The sequence below is a fragment of the Centrocercus urophasianus genome, unplaced genomic scaffold (genome assembly GCF_019232065.1).
Source record: "Centrocercus urophasianus isolate 14NV4802_14NV808 unplaced genomic scaffold, USGS_Curo_1.0 seq_23, whole genome shotgun sequence".
NCBI classification, from domain to species: Eukaryota; Metazoa; Chordata; class Aves; order Galliformes; family Phasianidae; genus Centrocercus; species Centrocercus urophasianus.
In genome coordinates this window covers 8,804,677-8,815,885 of record NW_024884789.1, presented here as the reverse complement: position 1 = coordinate 8,815,885, position 11,209 = coordinate 8,804,677, and the positions used below count along the sequence as shown (strand labels likewise).

The window sequence follows — 11,209 nt, the reverse complement described above, 5'->3', positions numbered from 1 at the left end:
ACCAGGAGCCCTGACTGCCTGTATTGCTCCCCCACACATGGAGCTCTGCAGCAGTATGGGGGGAAGAGGATAAGCAGGACAAGCTGCCTGTTTCATGATCATGGACTTGCTATCAAATAGAAAGACTAAAAATGGAGATTGCTTGCTCACCACCACAAACAGTTTCTGACGTCATTCTCAATTTTGAGAAGTCTGTCCTAACCCCACATTATGCAACTGTTGAATATTCTAGGCTGGCAAAGTTTAATTTTCACACGCCTACATGCTATGTACCTGATTTTTATTTTTATTTTTAAATTTCAACAGCCTACAGCATTTATTTTTTTTTTAAGACTTAAATGGTCATAGTAACTATAAAAGGTCCCAGCTTCACGTGTCATTTAAAAGGATTAAAAGAGTGCAAAACGTCCAGTCTGAACAATAGGCAATAATGGTAACACAATGGATGAAATGAAAACTCCTAGGACAATGGCAGACAAAACCCATCTCCAGCATGTGGATTATAGAGCCATGTGCAAAAATAATTCAACGCGTGTTTCATCTATTACCCACATCTTCTAAAGGTCACTTTTGTAATAGAAACACGCCAAGAAAGAAAAAGTGCCTAAGAAATAATATGCAAACATTATAGTGTGGCTACTGAATCAGTCACTTCTGGAATGCACTCACCTGGTGCTCCACCAAACTTCCACCCAATAGAAGCAAATATAATATCCATAATCACAAGTTCTTTCCTGAATGAATTCAGATGCAGTGTAAACAGAATCTCAAACCAGGATACAGAGAAAGAAATTAAAGAAGCTGACGGCATTCCTAGGGATAAAAGCAAAGTGTGGGCTCCTCTCTAGTCCTTCTCACATCAGTCGGTGACACAGCGATGTCCTCGCTGCCATCCGGTGTGAGTCTCCATTTCTCAAAACGTATTTAGAGCTGCTGAATAAACAAAGACTACATTTTCTGCCTTAGAGATTGGGTTGGGGCTTTTCTTTTTTTGTCAGTCTAACTTGGTGACTAACTCCCACCCGCCTGTCCCCTGAGGGAGGAACACAGGAATCATAGGAAAGAAAGGGGTTTTGGCTTCATGCAGTCATTACCTGCAAATCTTCTAGGCAGGAAGCTGCTTCCTATGACCTCCTGATGCTTTTCTGATCACGCCCCCTGTGCCCCTGCTGTGATAGAGGTGCACAGAGATACACGTGAACTGCGTACAAAGCAGCAGTATGTCCCCTCCTAAAATTAATATCTGGTCCCAAGACTCAGTGTGCACTTTTCAGAGGCACACACAGTGACTGAACAGTAAGGGTTCAAAACTGAGATGATGGTTCAAAGAGAGATGCCATGCCAAGCAAGAGGAGCTGTCCTCACCTATAGGTAATGAGTGACTTGAAGTGTAAGAGCTGAAATTCATTTCTACACTGTTGTCTTGGCGCTGCCTTGGACCCAAGCAAGCACATGCAGCCTGAATTGAAGGTTATATGAAGTCCTCTAGATTTTACTCTCTGAATCAGGCCTGATCGATGTGGTCCCTAAAGATACTGGCAAGCACATCAAGTGATTCACTTGACTGCAGCTCATCACAGGCACATTTTACCAGGCTGATTTACACACTGCAGGAGCTCCATCTAATCTCTCTGCTTGGCCAAGGAACAAAAGGATACGTTGCTAGGGGTGCTGATAGTTTGGGAAAAAAAAAGACTTGTTTTCTGTTTCTATGGTTGCAACAGCCCTTAAGAAAGATATAAATTTCCCTGCAACAACTAACTGCATATTCATTTTAAGGTAGATCTAGTTCCAGATTCCTGAGACAGAACCCTCTACCTGTTCCCAACCCCACAAAGCCGGAGCAGCAGCATAGAAAGTTTCTAACCTCAAAAGAATTCAGCAAGCAGCACGATTGGTTTGGAAAACAAATAAACAAAAACCCAAAATAACCCACAGCAAATTTTCAGCCTCTATGTACAAAAACAATGCAAACACGTGGAACATTCTAGTTATATTTTGTAAAACACATGGATTGGGGTCAACAAAACATCAAACGTCCAGACCCTAGATTACAAAAATCTATTGCCATCTAGTTGTCAACTCCAAGTTTAGACAGTCCTTGTCGGAAATCGTGTAATTCATCTATCTTCCCATCTAGTACATCTAAAAAATTCTTTAATTCAGTTTTAAGGTTGGTCTGCCTATGTTTGCTCTCTTCAACTTCTGTCCTTAGTGTTCTGACTTTCTCTTCAAGATCTTTGTTCTTATTCTCAGCATCCTTGAAGACAAAAAGATAACAAGACAAATCATAGAGAAGAAAGATGAGCAGCACTTACGAGAGCAAAGCAACAAATGGCATCAGATTGGAAAAGTTGCTCCAACTTCAGCAAACTGATTAACACAGGCACCTCTGAAGAAACCAACACGTGTTGGACAGATTAAGAAAAGCCCACGCAGAAAAGGACACAGATTAACTGGAAAAGACACTTTGCATCAGATTTTGTCATTTGGTTGATATCTTAAAATTCAGCTGGATTTAAATCACACACCACACATCCATTTCTGTCACTGCCACAGTTGCAGAATTAGATTTCGTGCCAGCAATTACATACAGAATTATCCATGGTGGTTTAATCTTGAAAGACAAGCTTTAGAAAATACTGCCCAAGGAATGTTATTGCCTTATGCAGTACTTCAGGATTTATAGGTGGTTTTTTTTTTTTTTTTTTTTTTTTTTTTTTAAAGTTTGCCCCTGGCCCTGGGGAGCCCTCAGGCATGCTGTGGGGCAGCCAGCTAACACCTCCCATCCTGTGCTCTGCTCCTGCACAAGCTCTTCTGCTTGGTCTCCATTTCATTAACACAAGCACATGCTTACCCTCACTAAAAGCCATGGGCATCACTGAATCAAACCACGCTCAGCACCTGTCTCCCCTCGGTATACTTCTGTCTGATTTGACACTGATCATACTATTAGAGTGTTGGTGCCATTGGCTGGACTGATTTCATTGATGAGACTGCTTACATTTGTCCTTCTATGTATTAATTAGTGCACTTATGCACCCAAGGCACAGCCCCATGAGTCCCACAGGGTGCAAGCACCTCCAGCAGCACAGCCATGCACCCCAAGTCCCACGGAACCACAAAGCACCAGCACAGCCTCCATGAGTTTTGTCCCCAGTGGCACACAGCTCTGCCCATCTGTTACTTCCCAAAAAGCCTCTGCAGTGATCAGCCACAGGTCTTGGGGTGCTCTGAGCACAGCACAGACTGTGCTGGGGCAGCCCCACAGTGGGAATATAGGATGTGAAATAGTCTGGAACCAGCAGGAGATGGATGCAAAGTGAACCAGGGTATGCTAACTTGTGCAAGGGAAGAAACAGACCTATGAATCAGTCAGTGCTACAAAAGGCATGGTGCATTTTGCAACTAGCAAGTATTTTTTGGTTTTGCAAACTGGGGTTTTTTGCCTTTAAACCCTGAATTAGACATAGAACTGCATGGGTTATAAAATAAAATAAATTCATCAATTGCTTTATAATTAATTTCATTGCTAAACTGTACCTGTAATTGTTGAGATACAGATTCACATTCTGACATGAGCTGTGGTATAATTTCACCCTGCTTTCGAAGCTCTTCCAGTTCCTTTGAAAACACAAAAGAAAAGTCATTGCAAGCTTCAATTTAAAACAATGAAAATTTGAGAATAATTTTGCATATTTTATTATATTCTGCGTTGTATTTGGATTTAAATACCCAAAATAGCATGTCTGCATTCAAGAATATGCTAGAATACATTTTTCACTGCGTTTTTGACTTTGTACTTCTATAACAGATACTGTAATCCAATCTCTAGCATGGATGTCATTAATTATATTAATGAAATCTTAACCTAAATGACATATCTACTCAAAAGATATATTCAGTAAGAGAGAATCTGAAGTGCTGTAATGCTATGAGCAATTTATAGATGGTAGCAAAGAGCAAATTAGACATGAATTTACAATGATAGATGGCAGCAAAAAGGGCCAGTGGAATTATGAGCTGCATGAAGAGAGGCATCATTACAGAGCACAGTTGCGATGGGCTCCTTCCTACTGCACAGCCCTGGGCAACACCTCCCCAGGTTTGTGTTCTGTTCTACCACTGCTGTCAAAACTGAGAGGAGTAACTGAAAGGAGTTCATGAACAGAATAACGTGACTCAGTAGGAGACCATGTCTGGTGGAAATAAAGAGTGCTTAATGCATTAATTCCACAAATAAACACCACCATTGAGGTCAGTAGGGAAAGGCACTAAGAAAGCCAGTGCATCTTGCAGAACGATTGACAGCATCTCTGAAAAGCACATCTGCAGGTCCAAGAGAAGCTGTGCCTTGAAGAGAGTGCAGAAATGCTGCCCACACAGGTCATGATCTCAAGAACAAATATGAGTATATTCTGTTTCTCAGCATCGGTTTACATTCATGTAAGGCAGCACACCATTTAATAGTGCAGACTTTTCTGAACTGCACTGAATAATTTGTTTAACTGATACATGAATAACTATATCCAGGCAATATTCCAGCTATTGACATGGGGGAAAGGAAGAGTAATTTTATTTTGAGATATGAGCTCTCCTGCATATGTATATGTACATACATACACAATGCTTGAGAACTTGTATGTAAAAACATAAAAACATTATACTACTTATACACTATTATGCTGTTTACTTATTATATATACTACAATACAGTATGTATGTGCATAAATACATACTATATAGTATATGGCATCTGATGTCCAATATATGCCTATATAAATATTTCAATAGATAATTCTATCCTGACTCCCATGTCTTTAAATTTCTCTCCATTTTCTACATGAAGAGAGTATCAGCAGTTCTTCTTGGAGGGCAATGTCCACAATTGGGCTTCATGCTGGTTACTTCTGGGTGGCTTAGACCTAATCAAGGACCTACTACTGCAAGCACGCAGTTTGAAAACAAATTAACAAATTGGATGACAGGTGATATTCACAAGACAATTGAGTTTCTGGTTCATTTGGCATCACAAAAATGTGAAATCTGAGCAAAATGCTAGTAAATAAGGGTTCTTATATGTGCTATTACCACAGGAAGGCTGGGAAGAAAGCATGGCATTTTCCTTGGAAATACAGTGCTGAGAACCATATTATATTTATAACAGCGCATCAAAATCCATCTCCCTAAACTATTTCCTTGTGCCATCTTAAAGCCCCTTAAGAGCACTGCTTTTAAGAGTGCCAGCTGAGATGTTGTAATGGCACATGGCAAACTTTACTGCACCTGCTGACAGCTCTTTCTTTCTCAAACAGCACAGAGCATTTGGTCACTGTAATGAAGGAAGAGACAAGGATACCATTATTTTTCCCGCTGTTCAGGGGCCCCAAGCCATCAACATCATTCTCCTTAGAAAAATGACCACCCTGTATATAAAAAAATGACAAAATGGCCTACTCCAAATGAATTCAAGTTTCTCACTTTTGGCCTTAGTCCTGAGATCAGAGGGAGGCTGTAAAATGGGTAAGTTGAAGCATATGAGCCATCTGGGGGAAAAAAAAGAAAACAGGGCCTGCTACGCAAATGCCCAGTTGCTTTGTAAATGTCTTTTTAATGAAAAATCCTGCTGCTCCTGATGTCTGAGGAACACAGGATGCGGGCACTGACAACAAAAACTGTTTTCAGCAGACATCTGTCTGGCCTGGGGCAACTTGTTCCACCTCTCCAGCTCTTCTTGTGGGAGTAAAGCACTGCATACACAAACCACCAGAATAAAGTGTGCTGTCACAGCACATAATATGGTGAAACTGAGATCTGAGAAAATCTATCAAACTATTGCCAAAGAGTCCTACCCAGAAAATCTAGAAACAGGCAATACCCTGAGACAACAGGCTTTCCCTGGCTGTAGATAAGCCAGACCATAAATCTATGCCCAAAGTGAGAAGCAACTCCAGCTCCGGAATGTATGAATGTATGCCCTGTCTGTATTTATGGCACTTACCAGCTCTTTGTCTTGAAGCTCTGTTTCCAGCTCCTGGAGACGTCTGCTCAGCTGTGCGTTTCTTTCCTTCTCCTTATTTATTTCATTGCACTGCTCCTCCAGTTCTTCAATCTTTAAGAGATGCCAGAAAACAGATGTAATAGTCATGTTTCAGAAAATCTGGGGCAGACCACAGCCAGTGTGAGCAGGCATTGCTCCACTGAGCAGAGGGAAGCAAAGTCAAATTTAACATGTCATGGATCTGCTTCTCATCACAGCACTCAAGTACTACAAAATTGTTGCTTCTCGCCTTCAAAAGAATCCACAAACACATCCACAAGGGAGCACTGGGGTTGCACTTAGCTTCTTTCACACAGTACCTCACTTAATTACTCAAGGATGCACAAAACACTGAGCTGCTACAACAAGCGGGGCTGAGGAAACAATCTGCATGTCATTTCTGTGAAACTACTGTAAGGTTGTAATGGATAGGGTGTGTCAGTGTGGCAAGGAGAAGAAATCCATCCCACGCTCTCAGCATGGCCTCCTCTGGGGCTGCTTGTCACTGGGGCTGCCGCAGGAAGGAAGGGGCAGCCATCTCCTCACCTCAGGAGCCGCCCTTCCCGCAAGCCTTCCCCACAGGTTGGGGAGAGGTTTGGGAAAACCTCACTGTGTGGAAAATGACAGCACATGGTACTGATTGCATGGCTGCTCCAGCAGGCCTGCAGGGCAGTGACACTGCAGCTATAGCAAGGGGTGTTTAAATAACTGCTTCAGTTCTAGGCTGCAGCCACTGAGAAATGGTTAGGAGCCAGTTTGGTGCCGTAGCAGCAGCTCCCAGCCTCGCTGCCCACCTCCAGGCCTGGCTTTATTGCTGCATGGTTCCAGCTGGGCCTTGTGCGGGTGACCACGCTATAACCATTCCTGCTCAGCCACCCTCTGGCAGTGTTGAAGTGAGCTTTGAAAGGCATGCAACAGCTGTACTCCTACTTTTATCACTCTTTTGTTTATCATCCTGGCCAGCAGCCCCTCCGACACCACGCTGTCCAAGCCAAGAGGTCAGTGCTCCATACTATGCAGCAGTCCACATCCTCCTATGATCCCAGCTCTGTGAACTCCCCTGCTGCTGCCTCAGCCTCCAGACTTCTCTATCAATTACAACATCCGTCCCCTAGCACACACACACACAAACAAAGCAGCAGCAATGTAAGAAAAGAGCACAGATAACCCTCAAAGCTCCTTGGGGACCATTTCAATTAATGCTCTCACTACAGACACCTTCTATCCAGAACCCATAATTGTATCTGTGTCTTAAAAACTGCCAATTTGAACTTGCTGGTTGCCTCTCCCATTGTTCACTGTTTTTGGCCACCTGCGTCAAAGCTCACAAGGTGCCCTGGCATCCCTGGCTGCTGCTGGCGCAGGGCTACCTTGCTTCTGAGCTGGTCATTCTCCTCCTTGCAGGCTGAGAACTGCTTCTTCCAGTGCTCTATGCTGGCAGCCGACTCCTGCAGCGCTGTGGTCAGGCGGGCGTTGCTCTCCCTCAGTGTCTGCAGCTCTGTCTCCCACTTCTTTACATTGGAGGAACTGGGAAGGACCAGACACCGTTAGATGGGCTGACCATTTAACCCCACATCTTGTTACTCTCTGTCTGAACGATGTACCCTGCTGTCCTGTACCTGTGCATCACTACAGCTTGTCAACACTGCTAGGACCATTCAGGATGGACAATGTAGAGGAGTGGATACTACCCACACATGGTTTGTTTCATGCTCAGCCTTCAATATGCCTTACATAATGCTGAAGAATGAAGCTACTCACTTTCCAGAGCTTTGAACTAAACAACAGAGCGAATGGAGGCTCTGAAATCTCTTCCACAGCAGCTTCTGTGCCCGTGGAGGTGTCTTCAGCAGGAGGAATGAGCAACCAGTATGATTCAGAACAGGTTATGCTACTGAAATGATGATAATGTACTTCAAGTGTAAAATATGCAACCTTAAAGTTGCTCACTGTGTAATGCTGCTCCTGTCACTGCTGCCTTTATTTTAAAGAGCTTTTTATGAGCAGTTTGATCCTGATCTATTTTCTGTCCATTCACAAACATATTCACACACAAGAGGCAGACAAAGCAAGCAGGATTCTAGAAAAGAATTGCACAATTCTAATGCCACAGCTTTGCATATTCCAAGTTCAGTACTTTCACTGTGGCTGCAAATTACTCTTCTCAGCATTTCAAATAGTTTGTCGAAGCAAGTAGCAAAAAACGTGGCTTCGAGGGGCACTATTTGCAGCTTAAGAAACATCTCCCAAAGACTTCTACAAAATCCAGTGAAATTATAGTTTTCATTTCAACCGTTTATGCTGCAGTGCATTCCCTTTAAGAATTTTAAGTGCCTCTACCTATTTGCATTGAAGTAAATGCAGCAAAAACAAAGGGGAGGAACAGATTAACTTCATATGTTACCAGTAGCAATTGCTTCTCAGTGACCTAGGTATTATTTCTGTAGATCTAAAATTCTGCAAATGAAGGTGGTGTGGCCAGATGATCTCATCATGAACCAGATCAGGAAAAGGTAAATATCTTCCAATCAGATACCAGGAGGTGCCTGCTAAAATCTGCTCATTCCTTCCTTCTGCTGCACCATTTTAGATTATGTTATTACATCTGAATAATTTCTGCTAATACCATTAGCCATCAGATAATTACAGCACACCATCTCCATGCAATTAAGATATTAAACGAACCTCACCTTTGGGCTAGAGCAATTTTTAGTTTATCATTCTCAGATTTGAGCTGTGCCTCAGCAGAACCACCGTGGGATGCCTTCTCATCATCTGTCCCATTCACACTAGATGCTCGGGTGGAAGATGGTGTTTCACGCCCAGATTCCTGTGGCACAACACACAGATTAATGCAGGGTTTCTTTCTACATCCCACACCTCCTGCCAAGCAGCTTGATTGTGCCTCCCAAAAGTAACACAACTTGCATGCTGTGGCACACAAGAAGAACATAGAGGGCTTTCCTTCTTGTCAGCCAGAAAGGGGTCCTGTTCTGCTTGCACCCATATAAGTGCAAGGAGATACAAATGCACAGGACACATAACGTCATGAGCTGAATACTCACACTCTGTGAAAAGCTGCTTTCTTCATAAAAGAATGCAAGAATGATAAAGATGGACAAAATGAAAATTTGAAGTGTTCACAAATAATTTTTAATTGCTTTAACAGATGAGGCTTCTGAAGGGCCTTTGATTGCTTGTGATTTTTAAGGTATTGAAACAATACAGTGCTCCTGAAAGCACAGAAAGACCAACCCAAAAATATACAAAATTCTGCTGCTCCAAAGAGATGACCTGTACACACTGCTTGTTGCTGACCACAAATACAGAACAAGCAGAGAATCATAAAAGCCATGACCAAAGTCTTCAAAAACCACAAATATCCAAAGTCAGCCTCTCTGAGCTGTATCTGGACCTCTCCCAGGGGGTCAGCTGCAGGCCTGAGGCTTCAGCACCTTTCCTCTAGTCATCCAGCTCTATTTCCTGAACAATATGAATATAACCTTCCTCCAAATACCAGCACAGGCCAAGAACTGCCACCAAGCCAGCACTCATTCTTTGCTCATACACTACTGCCCAGCGCTCACTGGGCACAGAGGTACTAGGCTGCATGGAAGTGTGCTGCCTAAGAAGCACATTATACAAATTGCAACATGTGCTCTTCCATCCAGCCCCTCACTACAGCGATGCCTGTTTCTGCAATGCAGCTTTCAATGAATCGTATCCAGGCAATGAAAGACACAGTGGCTGTGAAGCAAGCCGTTGCATTGGCAAAACGAACTCCTACAGAAGTAGATTAGACAGATAACAAAAAGGAGTATCTTAATAAGTCTTACTTATTGTCTGCTACACAATTATGCTGATATACTTGCTAGTGACCCAACCTATGTGTAACAGTACAAATCAAAGGATGTATAGCTCTCCCAGCTATTAAAAAATTTGTAACAGCTCAGAACTGCTGAAAAAACTTGCAGGTAAATGAAGGCAAAGAGCATGGATGGATGAAAAATGTTCCTCTGACAGTGTTAATGCCCAGCAGCTGATAATTACCTTGGGCAATCTTCATTTGATATACTTCCCCCAGCCTGCTGCCAGAGGCTGGTAGTTCATTAGAAAATCTAGCTTTAAATTATTTATCCTGTATGCATATAGGTATTAATGTTAAATTACAAACCTGTGAATGATTACTTGAGGTCTCAATTTTCTCTTGAGATCTGTCTCTTGCTAGCTTGGCAGCCTCTTTCACTTCTTGGAATTTCTCTGCAAACTGGAAATAGCACAAAAGATGCTTATTAAAATTATTAACTATATATAAAATTATTTGGTTTATTATCTTTGTATGTCTCATAGATCTCCAGAAGTGACCAACTAAATTTGATAATTTATCATTTTTGGCAAGAAAAAACATTTCAATTCTTTGGCAGGAAGGTGCTTCCAAAGGCATGGCAATGCTGTTCCTAAAAGAAGGATTCTCTGCAGCTGACAGCAGAATCCCACAGAGCTGCTGGTGCCCCTTGGTAGGAAGTGGTTTTGTTTATTTCTTCTCCCTCGACATTCTTCATTCAACACTGACAGTTTATTAAAGTCAAAAGTATATATGATTCTATGATCTTATATACTAAGCCCAAAGTATGTAAGATTATGGAGTCATACAATCATATTTGGATAAAAAAAAATTATCAGTCTTCTACTCCTCAGAGCAAGTCAATTAAATTAAAGAATGCAAATGAGCTCGTCAGACATCTGCAGCACATGAGCAAGGAATTATCAAGACAGAAGAGAAAAAGATGATCTGGATGTGCTACAGGGACCTATGAAAATGTAGCTTTTTTGGTCTGATTTCCTAAATACTGGCAAAAATAAAGGTAGAAGACTTCAGGAAAAGGTTTGAGTGGTTTCTATAAATATCAAAGTGGGGAAGTCAGTGGAATGGAAAGATAAAGATGAAAAGCAACAGTCTCATTCCTACAAGTTGCTGGAGGACATCTGCTCCTAAGCCAGTCTGGCAGCTTAGAAATACAAGTATTATTGCAGCCAATCAGTGGTGCGGGGCTTTAAACAGCATGCAAAGTTTTAAAAGGATGATTGCAAAGATGGAAGAAAAGCGCATTTAAAAAAAAGTAACTAAGATGCTGGCAGTATGTGAGCAGGTAACTTTGTCTCTCTGCT

General features: G+C 42.1%; 1 protein-coding gene across 1 annotated transcript in view; it reads right to left on the bottom strand.

Moving 5' to 3' along the window:
* Positions 1 to 1,974: 1,974 nt before the first annotated feature.
* HOMER2 (homer scaffold protein 2) overlaps positions 1,975 to 11,209 on the bottom strand; it is a 48,134-nt gene continuing 38,899 nt past the window's right edge. Inside the window, exons 4-9 of the mRNA XM_042824723.1 lie at positions 10,215 to 10,307; positions 8,731 to 8,870; positions 7,411 to 7,567; positions 6,002 to 6,112; positions 3,544 to 3,624; positions 1,975 to 2,260 (exon numbers count right to left, since the gene is read on the bottom strand). Coding sequence (XP_042680657.1) covers positions 2,072 to 2,260; positions 3,544 to 3,624; positions 6,002 to 6,112; positions 7,411 to 7,567; positions 8,731 to 8,870; positions 10,215 to 10,307 — 771 coding nt within the window. The 3' untranslated portion in view covers positions 1,975 to 2,071. The remainder of the gene's footprint in view (positions 2,261 to 3,543; positions 3,625 to 6,001; positions 6,113 to 7,410; positions 7,568 to 8,730; positions 8,871 to 10,214; positions 10,308 to 11,209) is intronic.